Below are 18,483 nucleotides of genomic sequence, written 5' to 3'. Positions count from 1 at the left end.
AAAGCTAAGTATCATCACCTCATTCAATGACAATATGAAAGGCACAATTCAACATGGTGTCTCCTCATCAGAGCCCTTTCCTATCCTGAGTGGCGTGAAACAGGGCTGTGTTCTCGCACCCACACTTTTTGGGATTTTCTTCTCCCTGCTGCTTTCGCATGCATTCAAGTCCTCTGAAGAAGGAATTTTCCTCCACACAAGATCAGGGGGCAGGTTGTTCAACCTTGCCCGTCTAAGAGCGAAGACCAAAGTACGGAAAGTCCTCATCAGGGAACTCCTCTTTGCTGACGATGCTGCTTTAACATCTCACACTGAAGAGTGCCTGCAGAGTCTCATCGACAGGTTTGCGGCTGCCTGCAATGAATTTGGCCTAACCATCAGCCTCAAGAAAACGAACATCATGGGGCAGGACGTCAGAAATGCTCCATCCATCAATATTGGCGACCACGCTCTGGAAGTGGTTCAAGAGTTCACCTACCTAGGCTCAACTATCACCAGTAACCTGTCTCTAGATGCAGAAATCAAGCGCATGGGAAAGGCTTCCACTGCTATGTCCAGACTGGCCAAGAGAGTGTGGGAAAATGGCGCACTGACACGGAACACAAAAGTCCGAGTGTATCAGGCCTATGTCCTCAGTACCTTGCTCTATGGCAGCAAGGCTTGGACAATGTATGTCAGCCAAGAGCGACATCTCAATTCATTCCATCTTCGCTGTCTCCGGAGAATACTTGGCATCAGGTGGCAGGACCGTATCTCCAACACAGAAGTCCTCGAGGTGGCCAACATCCCCAGCTTGTACACACTACTGAGTCAGAGGCGCTTGAGATGGCTTGGCCATGTGAGCCGCATGGAAGATGGCAGGATCCCAAAGACACATTGTACAGCGAGCTCGCCACTGGTATCAGACCCACCGGCCGTCCATGTCTCCGCTTTAAAGACGTCTGCAAACGCGACATGAAGTCCTGTGACATTGATCACAAATCGTGGGAGTCAGTTGCCAGCGTTCGCCAGAGCTGGCGGGCAGCCATAAAGACGGGGCTAAAATGTGGCGAGTCGAAGAGACTTAGTAGTTGGCAGGAAAAAAGACCGAGGTGCAAGGGGAGAGCCAACTGTGTAACAGCCCTGACAAACAAATTTTTCTGCAGCACCTGTGGAAGAGCCTGTCACTCCAGAATTGGCCTTTATAGCCACTCCAGGCACTACTTCACAAACCACTGACCACCTCCAGGCGCTTATCCATTGTCTCTCGAGATAAGGAGGCCAAAAGAAGAGAGATGATCCACTGTAAGAGACTGTGTAAATAGCTGCCTGATAGAAAAATGTGAAAGTTTTAAATAACCCTCAGCTACCTACAGGAGAAGAAGCCGATTTGAGAGTATGCGTCTATAAGTCTACATTCTATTAGCAACTAGTTTAAAAGTAAGGTTAAGATATGGCAGGGCAGCTTGGTCGAGCAGTCTGTGTCTCCTGTGGTATGTGGGAAGTCGTGGATGCTTCAAGTGGCCTTGATGGACATGTCTGCAGGAAGTGTCACCAGCTGTAGAAACTTGAGCTCCAAGTTTTGGAACTCGAGCGGCGGCTAGAGTCACTGTGGTGCATCTGTGAGGCTGAGAACTACATGGATAGCACGTTCAGGAAGGTGGTCATATTGCAGTTTAGGAGCGTGCAGGGAGAGGGGGAATAGGTGACCACCAGAAAGTCTAGGAGGGCCTGGCAGGTAGTGCAGGAGTCCTCTGAGTCTGTCTTGCTCACGAACCAGTTTTCTATTTTGGACATTGGTGAGGGCGATGGATCCTCAGGTGTGTAGCAAGAGCCAAGTTCGGGGCACCACTGGTGGCTCAGTTGCACGGGCAGGAAGGAAGAAGGTTCAATAGTTAGGAGAACAGACAGGCGTTTCTGTGGCCATAGACGTTACTCAGGATTGTACGTTGCCACCCTGGTTCCAGGGTCAATGATGTCACAGAGCGGCTACAGGATATTCTTGAGGGTGAACAGCCAGAGGTTGTGGTTCACATTGGTACCAATGACATAGGTAGAAAGAGGGATGAGGTCCTGAAAGCAGATTTTAGGGAGCTAGGTAAGACTTTTTTTTTTTAAAAAGACATCAGAGGTGCTGATCTCTGGATTACTCCCAATGCCACTTGCTAGTGAGCATAGAAATAGGTTAAAGCTGATGAAAGTGTGGCTGGAGAGATGGTGTAGGAGGGAGGGCTTTAGATTCCTGGGCCATTGGGACCAGTTCTGTGGGAGGTGGGACCTGTGCAAGATGGTTTGCACTTCAATAGGGCTGAGACCAGTATGCTTGCCAAGGAGGTATGCTAGTGCTGTTGGGCAGGGTTTAAACAAGATGGGAACCTGTGTGTAGACTCAGATGGGTCAAAATCGGAAATGGAAGGCGGAAAATTGCGAGTCTCTCGGAGGCAGAGGAAACAAAGGATAGAAAATAAAAACCCAAGTGTTTGGCAGTGCTCGAGGATATATAGTTCAGTGCAACTAGTATAACAAATAAAGCAGATAAGCTGAGGGCACAGAAACGTGGCAGTATGATGATATAGCTGTTAGAAACATGGCTAAAAGAGGGACAGGAGTGGCAGCACAGGAGGGATGATATGTTAGAAGGATCATCAATTGAGGCTATATGGATTGCTTAGGAACAAAAAAGGGGCCATCACATGATTGGGAGCATACTAAAGACCCCGATCAGTCGGCAAGATAGATAAACAAATATATAGACAAATCTCAGAAATGTAAAAACAATAGGGCGGTAACGGGATTTTAATTACCCCAATATTAACTGGGATAGTTCTAGTGTGGAAGGAGTGGAGGGAACAGAATTCTTAAGGTGCATTCAGGAGAACTTTTTTGACCATTATGTAGCAATTCCAACAAGCGATGGCAAGGTGCTGGTCTTGGTTTTAAGTAATGAAGCTGGGCAGGTGGAAGAAGTGGCAGTGGGAGAGCATTTTGGTGGTAGCGATCATAGTTCAGTTAGTTTTAACATAATTATGGAAAAGAACAGATAGAACAAGAGTTAAAGTTCTAAATTGGGGTAAGACCAATTTTACTAAGCTGTGAAGTGCTTTAGCAAAACTGGACTGGGAACAACTACTTGAAGGTAAATCAGTGTCAGCAGTGGAGGCATTCAAAGGGGAGATTCAGGGGGTTCAGAGTAAACATTTCCCCACAAAGAGAAAGGGTGGGACGGCCAAATCTAGAGCCCCCTGAATGTCAAGGAGCTTAAGGTAGAAAAGGAAAGCTTATGTCAGACACCAAGAACTCAACACTGCAGAAAGCCAAGAGAAGGATAGAAAGTGGACTAGTGAAATCAAAAAGGAAATTAGTGAAGCAAAGAGAGGGCGTGAAAGAATATTGGCAAGTAAAATCAAGGAGAGACCAAAGATGTTTTATCAGTACATTAAGAGTATGAGGATAACTAAGGAAAGAGTAGGGTCCATTTAAAAAAAAAACAAAAAGGTAACCCACATGTGGAGGCAGAAGTTGTGAGTATAGTTCTTAATGAATACTTCGTGTCCCTCTTCACAAAAGAAGGGGGCGCTGCAGACTTGGTAATTAAGTTCGAGGTGTGTGAAGTAATTGGTTGTGGTAAACATCGGGAGAGAGGAAGTATTAAGGGGATTGGCATCCTTGAAAGTGTATAAATCACCAGGGCTGGATGAAATATACCCTAGGTTGTTGAAAAAAGCCAGGGAGGAAATAATGGAAGGTCTGGCCATCATTTTCCAGTCCTCTCTCGATACAGGTGTGGTGCCAGAGGATTGGAGGTCTACTAACATTGTACCTTTGTTTTAAATGGGCCTGAGGCATATACCGAATAATTACAGGCCAGTCATTCTAACCTCGGTAGTGGACTAATTATTGGAATCAATTCTGAGACACAAGATAAACTGTCACTTAGAGAGGCATGCATTAGTCAGCATGGATTTGTTAAAGGAAGATAGTGTCTGAATAACTTGATTGAATTTTTTGAGGAAGTAACCAGGAGGATTGATGAGGGTGGTGCTGTTCATGTGGTCTACATGGATATTAGCAAGGCTTTTGACAAGGTCCCACATGACAGACTGGTTTTTAAAAAACCATAAGACCATGGAATCCAGGGGGATGTAGCAAGCTGGATACAAAATTGACTTAGTGGCAGGAAACAAAGGGTAATTGTTGACTAATGTTTTTGCAGCTGGAATGCTGTTTCCAGTGGGGCTCCGCAGGCCTCAGTAGTAGGTCCCCTGCTTTTTGTAGTATATTTTAACGATTTGAATGTAAATTTAGGGGGAATGATCAAGAAGTTTGCAGATGACACAAAAATTGGCCGTGTGATTGATAGTGAGGAGGATAGCTGTAGACTGCAGGAAGATATCAATGGACTCAGTCTGGTGGACAGATAAATGGAAAATGGAATTTAACCCAGACAAGTGTGAGGTGATGCATTTGGGGAGGTCAAACAAAGCAAAATAATGCACAATAAATGGGAGGATACTGAGAGGCGTCGAGGAAGTGAGGGACCTTGGAGTGTATGTCCACAGACCCCTGAAGGTAGCAGGACAGATCAATAAGGTGGTTAAGAAGGCATATGGAATCCTTTATTAGCCAAGGCATAGATTATAAGAGTAGGGAGGTTGTGCTGGAACTATATCAAACATAAGTTAGGCCACACCTTTTGTACCATGTGCAGTTCTGGTCACGTCACAATTTTGTACATCTCCATCAAATCTCCCTTCAGCCTCCTCTGTTCCAAGGAGAAACCCCAGCCTATCCAATCTTCTACAAGGATGTTGCCAGGACTGAAGAAATGCAGCTATGAGGAAAGATTGGATAGGCTGGCGTTGTTCTCCTTGGAACAGAGGAGGCTGAGGGGAGATTTGATTGAGATGTATAAAATTGTGAAGGGCCTGGATAGAGTGGATGTGAAGAGCCTATTTACCTTAGCAGAGGAGTCTGTGACTAGGGGGCATAGATTTAAAGTGGTTTGTAGAAAGATTAGAGGGGAGATGAGGAAAAAGGTTTTCACCCAGAGGTTGGTGGGGGTCTGGAACTCACTGCCTGAAAGGCAGAAAACCTCATCTCATTTAAAAGATATCTGGATGTGCACCTGAAGTGCCATAACCCGCAGGGCTATGGACCAAATGCTGGAAAGTGGGATTCGGCTGGGTAGCTTTTTTTTGGCCAGCGCAGACACACTGGGCCAGGTGACCTCTTTCTGTGCCGTAAACTTTTTATGATTCTATTTTCTATGATTGAAGCAAGGACAATTTCAGCAGGTTGAGAATGGATCTGTCCCAGGTAAATTGGGGTCAAAGATTGGCAGGCAAACTGTAATCAAACAATGAGCTGTCTTAAAGATGGTTCAGGTAGAGTCGAGTTACATTCCCACGAAGGGGAAAGGTCGGGTAACCAAAGCCAAAGTCCCCTGGATGACACATAGAGAATAAGATGAAGCAGGAAAAGGGTGTTTATGACATGTCAGGCTGATGATACAAGTGAGAAGGAGGCTGAATATAGAGAGTTCAGAGGGAAAGTGAAAATATAATTGAGGGGCAAAGAGTATGAGAAGAGACTGACAACTAACGTAGAAAGAGAATCCAAAAATCATCTGTAGCATATAAATAGTAAAAGGATAGTAAGAGGAGGGGTGAGAGGGATTAGGGGCTGAAAAGGAGACCTACACATAGAGGCAGAGAGCATACCTGAGATACAAAAAGTACTTTGCATCTGTATTTACCAAGGAAGAGAATGTTGCCAAAGTCAGTGAAAGAGGAGGTAATTGAGATACTGGATGGGCTAAGCATTGATGAAGAGGAGATTTTAGAAAAGCTGGTTGCACTTAAATTTGATAAGTCACTACAGCTGGATGGGATGCATCTGAGGATGCCGAGGGAAGTAAGGGTGGAAATTGCAGAGGTACTGGCCATAATCTTCCAGTCTTCATTAGATACAGAGGTGGTGCAAGAGGACTGGAAAATTGCAAATGTTTACACCCTTGTTCAAAAAAAGGGGTGTAAGGATAAAGCCAGCAATTACAGGCTGTTTAGTTTAACTTTGGTGGTGAGAAAGCTTTTCGAAATGATAATTGGGGACAAAATTAACAGTTACTTGTTCATATGTGGATTAATTAAGGAAAGCCAGCAGGAATTTGTTAAATACAAATTATGTTTAATGAAATTAGTTTGAGTTTTTTGATGAGTTAACTTCAGTTACATGGATGGATTGGCAAAGCTGGGGTTGTTTTCCTTAGAGAAGAGATGGTTGTGAGGCAATTTGATAGAGGTACTCAAAATCTGGATCGAGTAAATAAATGAGGGTATTGAGTTGATGTGGTGTGCATGGACTTCCAGAGGCATTTGATAAAAGTGCCAAATAATAGGCTTGCCAGTAAAGTTTAACCCTAGAATAAAAGGGACAGTGGTGGCATGGATATGAAATTGGCTGCATGACAGGAAATGGAGAGATGGGAATGGTTGTTTTTTTTTTAGATTAGAGATAGAGCACTGAAACAGGCCCTTCGGCCCACCGAGTCTGTGCCGACCATCAACCACCCATTTATACTAATCCTACACTAATCCAATATTCCTACCAAACATCCCCACCTGTCCCTATATTTCCCTACCACCTACCTATACTAGTGACAATTTATAATGGCCAATTTACCTACCAACCTGCAAGTCTTTTGGCTTGTGGGAGGAAACCGGAGCACCCGGAGAAAACCCACGCAGACACAGGGAGAACTTGCAAACTCCACACAGGCAATACCCAGAATTGAACCCGGGTCCCTGGAGCTGTGAGGCTGCAGTGCTAACCACTGTGCCGCCCAGTTGTGTTTTCGACTGGAGGAAGATATACGGTGATAGACCCCAGGGGTCAGTACTAGGACAATAAAAGCAAAATACTGCAGGTGCTGGAAATACTCAACAGGTCAGGCAGCATCTGTGGAGAGAGAAGCAGAATTAACGTTTCAGGTCTGTGAGCTTGTGTTGATGTTCACTGGAATACTGCAGCAGGCCAAAGACGGAAATGTGGGCACGAGAGCAGGGTGGTGTATTGAAATGTCAAGCAACCGGAAGCTCGGGGTCATGCTTTCAGACTGAGTGGAGGTGTTCCGCAAAGCGGTCACCCAATCTACGTTTGGTCTTCTCGGGTGTAGAGGTGACCGCATTCTGAGCAGTGAATACAGTTAGTAAATTGAAGGAAGTACAAGTAAATCGCCGCTTCACCTGAAAGGAGTGTTTGGGGCCCTGGATGGTGAGGAGAGAGGAGGTAAAAGGGCAGGTATTACACCTCCTGCGATTGCATGGAAAGGTGCCTTGGGAAGGGGGTGAGGTGCTGGGGGTAATAGAGGAGTGGACCAGGGTCTCGCGGAGGGAACGATCCCTTCGGAATGCTGACGGGAGGGGAAGGGAAGATGTGTTTGGTGGTGGCATCACGCTGGAGGTGGCGGTAATGGCGGAGGATGATCCTTTGGATGTGGAAGCTGGTGGGGTAGAAAGTGAGGACAAGGGGAATTCTGTTGCGGTTGTAGGAGGGAGGGGAAGGGGTGAGGGTAGAAGTGTGGGAAATGGGTCGGATGCGTTTGGTCCTGTCAACCACAGTGGGGGGGAATCCTCGGTTGCAGATAAAGGAAGACATGTCAGAAGTGCTGTTGTGGAAGGTTGCATCGTCAGAACAGATGCGTCAGAGACTGAGAAACTGGGAGAATGTGATGGAGTCTTGACAGGAAATATAGTCAAGGTAGCTGTGGGAGTCGGTGGGCTTATAATGAATATTAGCCAGCGATAGAGACGGAGGTCGGGGAAGGGAAGTGTCGGAGATAGACCATGTAAAGGTGAGAGAAGGGTGGAAATTGGAAGTAAAGTTGAAGTTTTCCAGTTTGCGGCGAGAGCGAGGAGTGGCACCAATGCAGTCACCCAGAGGTGAGGGGAGGGGGCCTGAGTGGGACTGGAACAAGGAATGTTAGACAGAGCCAACAAAAAGACAGGCATAAGGTACCCATAGCAACAGCTTTTATTTGAAGGAAGTGAATGGAGTTGAAGGAGAAGTTGTTCAATGTAAGATCAAGTTCAGCCAGGCAGAGGAGGATAATGCATCTGTTAGCACCACTCTGCCCACATGCCCACATTTCTGTCCTTGGCCCGCTGCAGTGTTCCAGTGAACATCAACGCAAGCTTGAGGTGCAGCACCTCATCTTTCAATTAGGCACACTACAGCATTGCGGACTCAACATTGAGTTCAATTTCAGAGCATGACTGGCTTTTGTTTAATTTTTTTAAAACTATTTTATTAACCATGTGCCTTTTTTTCATGTGCTTTTGGACAGAGCTGATCATTATTCTACCATTAACACTGTCTCTGGACTAATGCTTTGTCTTTCAACACAGCTGTTTGCATTTGTCCCATGACATCTTTGATATTTAATCTCTCCTGCCCTCTGCCCTATCACACACCTTCCCTTTCGTTCTCTTGCCCATCGCGACGCCTCCACCCTTCATTTGCTTAAAACCTAATACTTTTCTTACCTTTGCCGGTTCTGATGAAAGGTCACTTACCTGAAACGTTAACTCTGCTTCTCTCTCCCCAGATGCTGCCTGACCTGAGTATTTCCAGCACTTCCTGTTTTTATGACAATACTAGAACCACTGCTTGATATATATTGGTAACTTAGACTTGGGTGTACAGGGCACAATTTCAAAATTTGCCGATGACACAAAAATTCGAAGTATTGTGAACTGTGAGGAGGATAGTGATAGAATTCAAGAGGAAATGGACAGGCTGGTAGAATGGGAGGACACGTGATAGATGAAATTTAATGCAGCGAGGTGTGAAATGATACATTTTAGTAGGAAGAATGAGCAGAGGCAATGTAAACTAGAGTACTGTCATGCAGACTCCCACCTGCTAAGAATGAGGCATATTAATTTTGTCATATGAACATCGATTTTAAACTGTTGCTGGAGTGAAGAGATGACTTGTTTGAAGATCACCAGACACTTGGCTGGAAGAATATTTTTACGCTAAGAGACAGTGCTTGGAGAGACCGAAAAATTTCTCTGTTAATTGAATCAGAGATTGGGTTGGGTAATGGTGATCCATATCTTATCAGGGTAAGAGACAGCCCTACACCCCCGACCCCACTGAGTGCTTTGAAATTCACAAAGGCAGGACTGGTTAAAGCAGCTGGTCAGATGACTGGCTGATCCAGGCTTTTGAATGAGACATAGGACAGTTTGAATTGAGAGGGCAGTTTGCATCTGAAGCTGGAACAAGGAAGCCCTTCTTCTGGCTGTCTTTCGCTTTCTTCCAAGCCACCAGACCCACGGAAGACACGTAAACCTCGAGAGAAAAGACTGCGACATCGAAACATGTTGAAGTGTGAACTGGGCCCCAACGAACAGCAGGTCGTATCAGCAGCCAAATACTCCACATTGAACTCAAAGGACTGTAATTATAATCCCGATTATTGCCTCAAACTTTTCCCTTTATTCTTTTCTACTTTGTCTGTCTCTATCTGTGAGCGTGATAGCATGCTAGCGTGGTCGCGTCACATATTCGTAGTCGTTAACCAGATTAGAGTTTAAGATTAATAAACTTCCACCTTTCTTGTTTAAATCTAAGGAAATCTGTCTGATTTCTTAGTCTTACAATTGGAGCAGGGAAAAAGGATTCACTGATGGGGAGCTAAAAACACGGTGTTTCTAAAATTAAACCCTGTTATGGCTAAACCAAGCAAAGGCTGAGGGAACCCCTAGATCCGTTCTCACCTGGTCGTAACAGAAATTTGGGGACTCATCCAGGATTTGACCCACAGACAAACAAGAAATTGGAAGTGGGAAGCCAAATTGATCCCAAACAAGAGAAAAGATTTCAATACAAGTTTTCTTGTGATTGTGTGTGCTAGAACACTAACATGTCTGCCACTGAAGCCAGTATCTCCCCAAGCCAGGGTTAAGTAACTTGGGATAAGTTAAAAGCACCATCTATGGAGGAGTTGGGGAAAATGGCTGAGCAGTGTGGGATCACTGTACGTGGCAAGGCTAGGAAGTCTGAACTCCTACGGTTAGTGACCAACCATTTTTCCCTTGAATCTGAAGAAGCAGAAACAGGGTTAGAAATAGACTTTGACAGGGTATTGCTAGCAAAGCTACAGTTGGAACAGAGGAAACTTGAATTTGAGGAGAGGGAAAGAATCTTCCTGAAAGAATGCGGAGAGAGAGCTAAGGCGTCTTGAGTTAACTAGGGGGCGACAGAGTAACCCCAGTGAAAGGGCCAGAATGGAGGAGCGTAATTCAGGGCTGGGTACAGAATTGTTAAAACTCTCCCAACTGATCCCAAAATTCAATGAGGGAGATGTGGAAGCGTTTTGTGTCTTTTGAAAAACTGGCAAGGCAGTTAAAGTGGCCAGCTGAGACTTGGACTCTGCTGATACAGAGCAAATTAGTAGGAAAAGCCCATGAGGTTTATTCCATGTTGCCAGCTGAGAGTTCATCAGATTATGAACTGACAAAAATTGCTGTCCTCGGTGCATATGAGTTAGTACCGGAAGCCTATCGTCAGAAGTGCAGAACCCTCAAGAAGCAAGCTGATCAAACGTACCTGGAGTTTGAGAGAAGTAAGCAGCTGGCTTTTGACCAGTGGCTGAGGGCTCTTAAAGTACAGCTCAGCTATGAGAATCTCAAGTAATTTTGCTAGAGGAATTTAAAACACTCTCCCACTCTCCGTAAAGACACATGTAGAGGAACAGAAGGCTCATAGAGCCCAGCTGGCAGCGGTCCTGGCGAATGAGTTTGTTCTCATTAATAAGTCAGTTTCCCAGGGGGAAACCTTTCCTAATCACCCCCACAAATCCTAAACGGGCAAAGAGTGGGATGGTGATAGAAGCCCAAGCAGTCCTGAGGGGGAAGGAAAAGCAGGAGACATGGGGCCCTCCTCCAGCCAAAAAGGAAGGTGCTGTAAGTAGGAGTGAGCCTGGAGACCTGTGTGCGTCCGTTGTAATAAAGCAGGGCATTTAAGAGCTGATTGCTGGAAACCAAAGAGAAAAACTGTAGGGGTAATCAGGGCACACCTCAATGAAGAAGGGACCTTGATGGAAAGCACAGCAGAATAAGCTGTAGCTTTAACTGCAGTAAGAGTGAGATCCAGGAAGCGTACAGCTGCAAGTGCAGGAAGATTTAATTGGATTCCTAAAGGTTATCAGGGTTTTGTGTCTGAAAAAAGAGTAACCCCATACACCACGGGTGGGGCAAGGAAGCCCATAGTAATTCTCAGGGACACGGGCCGCTGGAGTCCTTTTACTGGGAAACGGCCTGGCCCCCCCTCCCCCCACCACCGAGAGTGCAGTGAACACCAGAAAGGTAGTGAATGGTATTGGAGGGCAGTGTATGCCTGTACCTTTATACCAGGTGCACTTGGAGTGCGAGCTAGTTTCGGGACCGGTGACAGTAGGGATTGTCCATAATTTGCCTGTGGACGGGGTTGACCTGCTCCTTGGTAATGATCTGGCGGGAACGAAGGTGGTGGCTTCCCCAGTAGTGGGAAAGAGACCGCGGGAGATCAGAGGGACAGGGCAGTGGCAGGAGATAGTACCCTACAGTTTCCCTGAATGTGTAATGAATCAGGCCATGATCAAACCAGCTCCCCCAGAGGAGACTGAATTGGCACTGCAGGCAGATGACCATGAAGTCTGTCTGTCCGAGAATTTCTTTGGAAGGTTCGAAGACCCAGAGAATGAATTAAATAAATCTTCCCTAGCTGAGGCTCAGCGAGCTGACCCAGTATTGAGAGAGTTAGCACGGGCTGTCCAGTCTGAAATTGAAGCAGAGGGGGTCCCTGATTGCTACTATTTAAAGAAAGAGGTACTGATGAGGAAATGAAGTTCTCCTCACAGACCTGAGAGCAAGGAGTGGACAGTAGTTCACCAGTTAGTGGTACCAGAGAGAAATATTAAGAAGGGCCCACGTGACTACCATGGCTGTACATGCAGGTATACAAAAAATGAAAGTCCACATAAGACAGCAGTTTGACTGGCCAAAACTCCACAAAGATGTGGTGGAGTACTGTAGGAAGTGCCAGGTTGAGGGACAATCCCAACTTACAATGAAAACTGTACCCCTAAGTCCTGTACCAGTGTTTGGAGGACCCTGCAGCAGAGGGCTGGTGAACTATAAGGGACCCCTGCCGAGAACGAAAGGGGACAAGCTGGCAAAAGGTTAGAAAAGAAAGGGGAAAAAGGGACAAAGAGGGCAGATTAAAGGAAGTCCGCGAGGAATCCCAAATGGAAACCCCTGCTGTCCGGTCAGCCAACGCTGAAATATTTGAATAGTTAGATCCATATCCTCCTACATAAATGCTGACACTAGAACCAGCACCCCACCAGAGTTATTGAAACGTACAAGATTCTGAGGGGACTTGACAGGGTAGATATTGAGAAGATGTTTCTACTAGTGGGGGAATCTCGAACTAGGGAACATAGTTACAGAATGAGGGGACACTCATTTAAAACTGAGATGCAAAGGAATTTCTTCCCTCAAAGGATAGTGAATATCTGGAATTCTCTACCCCAAAGAGTTGTGGAGGCTAGATCACAAAGTATTTCACGAGGAGGTAGATAGATTTTTGAAATATCCGGGAGTTGAGGGCTATGAGGAACTTGCACGAAAGAGAAGTTGAGGTCTGAGGCAGATCAGCCGTGATCTTATTGAATGGCGGGACAGGCTGATGGGACCGAATGGCTTACTCCTGCTCCTATTTCTTATGCTCTTATGAGTGACTAACGGCATTTACAGGGACCTGCAGAGAGAGAGAGTCCTCAAGAGGGCAGAGAAATGGTGAGGGTGATGTCTCACCTAGTCGAAGTGCCGCAGGGTAGTGAGGCAGAATCTGGACAAATACCATCAAGCAGGAGTGTCCCAGAGGGCAAAGGGAAGATTAGCGATAATTTTTCCCCCACAGTCAGGAAAAAAGGGAACCAACCATCCCCTAAGGTGAAAAGCCCTTAAATGACTCACCAAAGCACTGAAAGAGAGTTCAAAGTGGAACTGCCGACTGCTGCTGTCCCTGAGCAGAACTCCAACCTAGGGCTAATTAAATTTAATCCTACCTCTGCAAACCTCAACAAGAACGAAGAGACCCTTGGCTGTCATGGAAATGAGAAAACTGAACAAACTTCCCCAAAAACCACATGTTTAGTGGGATGGAAAAAGGGCAGTTTAAAGCAGCACTGCTGCCAAGAAAAGACAGGCTGTAACAATTGTTAGGGTTCTGAATGAATGAGAGAGATGCATGTGTATGTTTTCCTGTCTTGATCTCTCTAGTCCCTTTTAATGAAATGCTCTTTTTTAAAAATCGCATTTCATTCCACTGGGTGTGGAGGTGTCATGCAGAACCCCATCTGCCAAGAATGAGGCATATTAATTTCATCATATGAACATCGATTTTAAACTGTTGCTGTCGTGAAGAGATGACTTGTTTGAAGATCACCAGACATTTGGCTGGAAGAACATTTGCATACTAAGACAGTGCTTGGAGAGACAAGAATTGCTCACTCATTCAATTAAGAGATTGGGCTGGGCAATGGTGATCCACATCTCGTCGAGGTAAGAGACCGTCCTACACCACCCCGCCCCCCCCCCCCCCCCCAAACACCTTTGAAATCCACAAGGGCAGGAGTGGTTAAACTAGCCGGTCACATGACTGACTGGCTGATACAGGCTTTTGAATGAGGCACAAGACGGTTTGAATTGAGAGGGCAGTTTGCAACTGAAGCTGGAACAAGGAAGCCCCTCTCCTGGCTATCTGTCTCTCGCTTTCTCCCAAGCCACTGGACCCACGGAAGACATGTAAACCTCGAGAGAAAAGACTTCGACATCAAAACAAGTTAAAAAATGAACTGGGCCCCAACAAATAGCAGGACTCCACATTGAACTCAGAGGACTGTAATTATAATCACGATATTGCCTCAAACGTTTCCTCTTTATTCTTTTTGACTTTTCTGCCTTTGTCTGCATGTGTGTTTATCGCGTATGCATACTAGTGTGGTTGCGTCACATATTCATTGTCAATTGGTTTAGAGTTTAAGATTAATAAACTTCCACCTTTCTTGTTTAAATCTAAGGAAACCTGTCAGATTTCTTTGCCTTACAATTGGAGCAATGAACAAGGATTCACTGAGGGGGAGCTAAAAACAGTGTTGCTAAAATTAAACCCTGTTAGTTAAACCAAGCAAAGGCTGAGAGGGGACCCCTAGACCCGTTCTCACCTGGTTGTAACGGAAACATTCTAAAAGGGGTGCAGGAACAGAGACCTGGGGGTATATGTGCACAAATCGTTGAAGGTGAAAGGTTGAGAAAATGGTTAAAAAGGCATACCTGATCCTGGGTTATGAACCTTTACAAAACACTGATTTGGCCTCAACTGGAGTATTGTGTCTAAATCTGGGCACTGTACTTTAGCAAGGATATGTAGGCTTTAGAGAGGATGCAGAAAAGATTCAGCAATGAGGCAGTTCAGTTACATGTTCTCCTTGGAGAAGAGAAGGTTGAGAAGAGATTTGAGAGGTGCTCAAATCATAAGGCGAGCAGATAGAGAGAACCAGTTCCCATTGGTGGAAGGGTCAAGAATCAGAGAGCACAGATTTAAAGTGATTGACAAAAGAACCAAAGGCGGCATAACAGAAACATTTTATGCAGCAATTGATCACGATATGGAATGCAGTGTCGAAATGGGTGTTGAAGGCAGATTCATTTGTGGCTTTCGAAGGGAATTGCACCTGAATGGAGGAGGAAAAAAAATTGCAGGCTTATGGGTAAAGTGTGGGTGGCAGTAAATTGCTCTTTAGAGCCGGCAAGGCTCAATGGGCCAAATGTCGTCCTGTGTTATAACTGTTCTAAGGTTCATTCTATTCAGTCACAGCCTCTCATTTTGCGCACATTATTAACTCGACTCATCCAAGGGAATACCCCTTCATATGTAGACTTAATTTCAGACATAATTGATAGACTTCTTATTCCATTTTCAGCATACCCTTCCACCACTCTTTCAAAAAAAAATCCATCTGTATTGGAATGATAGTAATGTGGCTCTTTTTGGCTGTAATTGTAATGGATATAGTGAAGCAGCTGCTGTTGAATGCTGATAAACAAGCAATTTGCTTGGCTGTAATATTGAGCTTGAAACTGAATCTATGGCCAGAATTTTACTGCCCCCCCCCCCCACCCCCCCCAGCACCACCACCCCGAGGCATGGTTGGAGGCTGGGCAGCAGGGAGGATCATCCATTTCCTCCCCATCACTTTGCGATTTTTCTGGGGGTGGGATAGGCCAACATGGCCTTCCCACTCAGAAGTCAGTTGAGGCCGTTAAGTGGCCTATTAAGGGCTGTTTCCTGCCACTGCTGGGATCTTTCCAGCAGCGGGGGAGCCTCTGCGGGGATGGCGTCTTGGAAAATGAGCAGTGAATACAGTTACTAAGTTGAAGGAAGTACAAGTAAATCGCTGCTTCACCTGAAAGGAGTGTTTGGGGCCCTGGATGGTGAGGAGAGAGGAGGTAAAAGGGCAGGTATTACACCTCCTGCGATTGCATGGGAAGGTGCCTTGGGAAGGGGTTGAGGTGCTTGGCGGGGGCGGTGGGGAGGTCCCTCATATTGTGGGTAATTTGTGGCCCATGGAGGACAACTTTACCCTGCTTTTCATCTCCTTTTCCCCCCCCCCCCCCACTGTTCCTCTAGATTGAATGACCTCCCCCCACCAGCAGCGGCTTTCCAGACCGGCCCCGGCGACCCGGCTTCACCTACCCCTTCTGGGGTACAGCACTGGGCCTCTGCAGTACCGGCCATGGCCACCGCTCCCAGTGGCACTGCTGAGCTCCCAGACCTCTTGAACGGGGATCCCGCCTCCTAAAACTTTGATTCCAGAAGACCGAAGGATCCCTCTGGGGGCAGGACGTGAAAAGACAGGCAGGGCTCCCCTTGCCTTTTTGGCCTGGTGTCAGGAGCCCCACCTCCAGTCCTATAAATTACTTTAAATAGCCACATTTGCTATTTATCGCAAAGTCATTTAATTGTTTAAAATTCATTCCGGGAAGGCATATTTTACTCATGGTAGAATTATTGAAGTATTCTGTTGTATGGTGATATCTGGCAATAAGTGAACTAGCTTAGAGATCATTATAAACAAGTGATATTAAAGATTATATTGTACAATGCCCACCACTTAAAATGTCCACGTTTGATCTGGATCGTGACTTGTATTAGCCAAAATGAAATAGCCATTATCCATTTGCATTACTGTCAATTTCAAAGTTACCAGTTCGAGCATCTTAAGTACTCATTTATTTGGGGCAGAAACAGTTGTATTTTATTTTCCTCCCACCCGCCCCCTCCCCCCTCTAATTCTAGTTAGCATCTGATCTGTTTCCTTTTATGTGTATTATTTTCTGTTGGTCTTACAGGGCAGAAGTGGGCTTCCTGGCTTTGAGTTATCCATGTAGTCTCAGCTATGATTTTTTTTTTTCCTTGGGGGATTTAAAACTCTTCATTTTCAAATCTTTATCCACTTCCCTTTTGCAACCTATTGTAAATTCTGCTTCCAGCACTGTTTCTGATAGGGTGATCCCTTTTGATGTACGTCTTAAATTTGTACTCTTTAGTTACTCTTCCAGTGGGGGGGGGGAATGTTTTTGTCGCTCCATCTTATCTAAATCCTTTAATGATTTCAGAAATTTCTTTCATATCTCTTTTTATCTTTGCCGTTGTAATGGAAAGACTCTCAATTTTTTCTAGTTTCTCCATCCAACTAAAGCCTCTCATCCCTGATGCATCTTCGTGAAGTTCCTGTCCAATGTTTCCACGGCTTTGCCTTCCTCCCTAATTTTAATAGGTTTCGCATTAGCTCTTTGCTTTTGTACTCTGTGCTTCTATTTATAAAATCTTGAAATTTTTGTTTTTTGCATCCTTATTTTGATTTATTCCATGGATCTGCGCACTGACCCCTTCCTGTTTTGTCACTTGTAGTCAGACAGGTTTGAAAAAGCGGTATATTACCTTGATGCTGTTGTGTCTTTCATCGAGTGTGGTAATGCTTTGGAACGAAATTCTCAAGAAGCCAAATCTCCTTTCCCTATGTATGCTGAGACTGTTGAACTAATCAAGTAAGTAAAACCTGTAGACATCAGAATACTATTTTGTTTTACTTATAATTGTATATGACTGAGTGGTCTTTAATAAAAAGTGTAGTCTACTTTCCTGTTTCAAAGTTTGTCTTTTTCTTACTAGATACACTATGAAGTTAAAGAATCATATGGCACCTGATGCTACAGCAGCCGATAAAAAGCTGGCAGTCTTGTGGTAGGTTTAGCCTAGTACAGTCTTTTTTTAATTTTAGAGATACAGCACTGAAACAGGCCCTTCGGCCCACCGAGTCTGTGCCGACCAAGAACCACCCATTTATACTGACCCTACAGTAATCCCATATTCCCTATCACCTACCTACACTAGGGACAATTTATAATGGCCAATTTACCTATCACCTGCAAGTCTTTGGCGGTGGGAGGAAACCGGAGCACCCGGTGAAAACCCACGCGGACACAGGGAGAACTTGCAAACTCCGCACAGGCAGTACCCAGAATTGAACCCAGGTCTCTGGAGCTGTGAGGCTGCGGTGCTAACCACTGCACCACTATTTAATGTACAATCTGGACTTCATCACATTCATGGGGACTAGCAAAGATTTTTGTCACGGTCCTAAACTTATTGAATGCTCCTGAACATTTAATTAACCTGATGCTGGAAGTAGCAAAAAAGTTGCTTTATGTGGCTGGTTTGTAGTAACTAAACGTGTATTCTTTCTAAAATATATGCCTAGCCATTTTAGTTTTATACTTTTCCATCATGTGAAGTTAATAATGGTTTGTTTAGTTTTGTGCATTCTAATGCTACCTCCGATTTGCACTGAAGCTGAAAAGGATCAAAACATTACTGATAACAAGGGTTGGGAGAGAATGTTCGACTTGAAACCTAATGTGACAGTAGGAGGATGTGGGTTGCTGCCTGAAGTTTCCTATGAGATGTCCTCGATTGCAACTCAAACGATTCACAAGGATGAGACTGGAACTGGAAAGGTTGTCTGAGAAGACTGAGGGGAGACCTGATTAGAGGCCTTTAAGATTATGAAAGGGTTTGATAGGGTAGACATAAAGAAGATGTTTTCACCTGTGGGGGAGACCAAAATTAGGGACTAGAATATAGGATAGTCAACAATAAATCCAGTAGGGAATTCAGGAGAAACTTCTTTACCCAAAGAGCAGTTAGAAAGTGGAAAACACCACCACAAGGAGTAGTTGAGGCAACTAGCGTAGTTAAAGTTAAGGGGAAGTTAGATAAGCACATAAGTACTTAAAATAACCCAAGGTCGTTTTTTTTTTTAAATTGCATATTCAGGTTTCAGCTATGACTGATCCGAGTAGAAGAAGCATATGCAATCGTCAATTC

The 18,483-nt window shown here is 45.1% G+C and overlaps 1 protein-coding gene across 9 annotated transcripts in view; it reads left to right on the top strand.

The window, feature by feature from the left end:
- aff4 (AF4/FMR2 family, member 4) overlaps positions 1–18,483 on the top strand; it is a 150,473-nt gene that overhangs the window by 115,045 nt on the left and 16,945 nt on the right. For all 9 annotated transcript variants that reach the window (XM_068043847.1, XM_068043850.1, XM_068043852.1 and 6 more), the window contains 2 exons: positions 17,008–17,144; positions 17,269–17,340. In XM_068043847.1, coding sequence (XP_067899948.1) covers positions 17,008–17,144; positions 17,269–17,340 — 209 coding nt within the window. The remainder of the gene's footprint in view (positions 1–17,007; positions 17,145–17,268; positions 17,341–18,483) is intronic.

Source organism: Heterodontus francisci, chromosome 12, assembly GCF_036365525.1.
Source record: "Heterodontus francisci isolate sHetFra1 chromosome 12, sHetFra1.hap1, whole genome shotgun sequence".
Taxonomy (NCBI): domain Eukaryota; kingdom Metazoa; phylum Chordata; class Chondrichthyes; order Heterodontiformes; family Heterodontidae; genus Heterodontus; species Heterodontus francisci.
The sequence above is the reverse complement of the archived record's forward strand: the minus strand, read 5'-3'. Positions and strand labels throughout refer to the sequence as shown.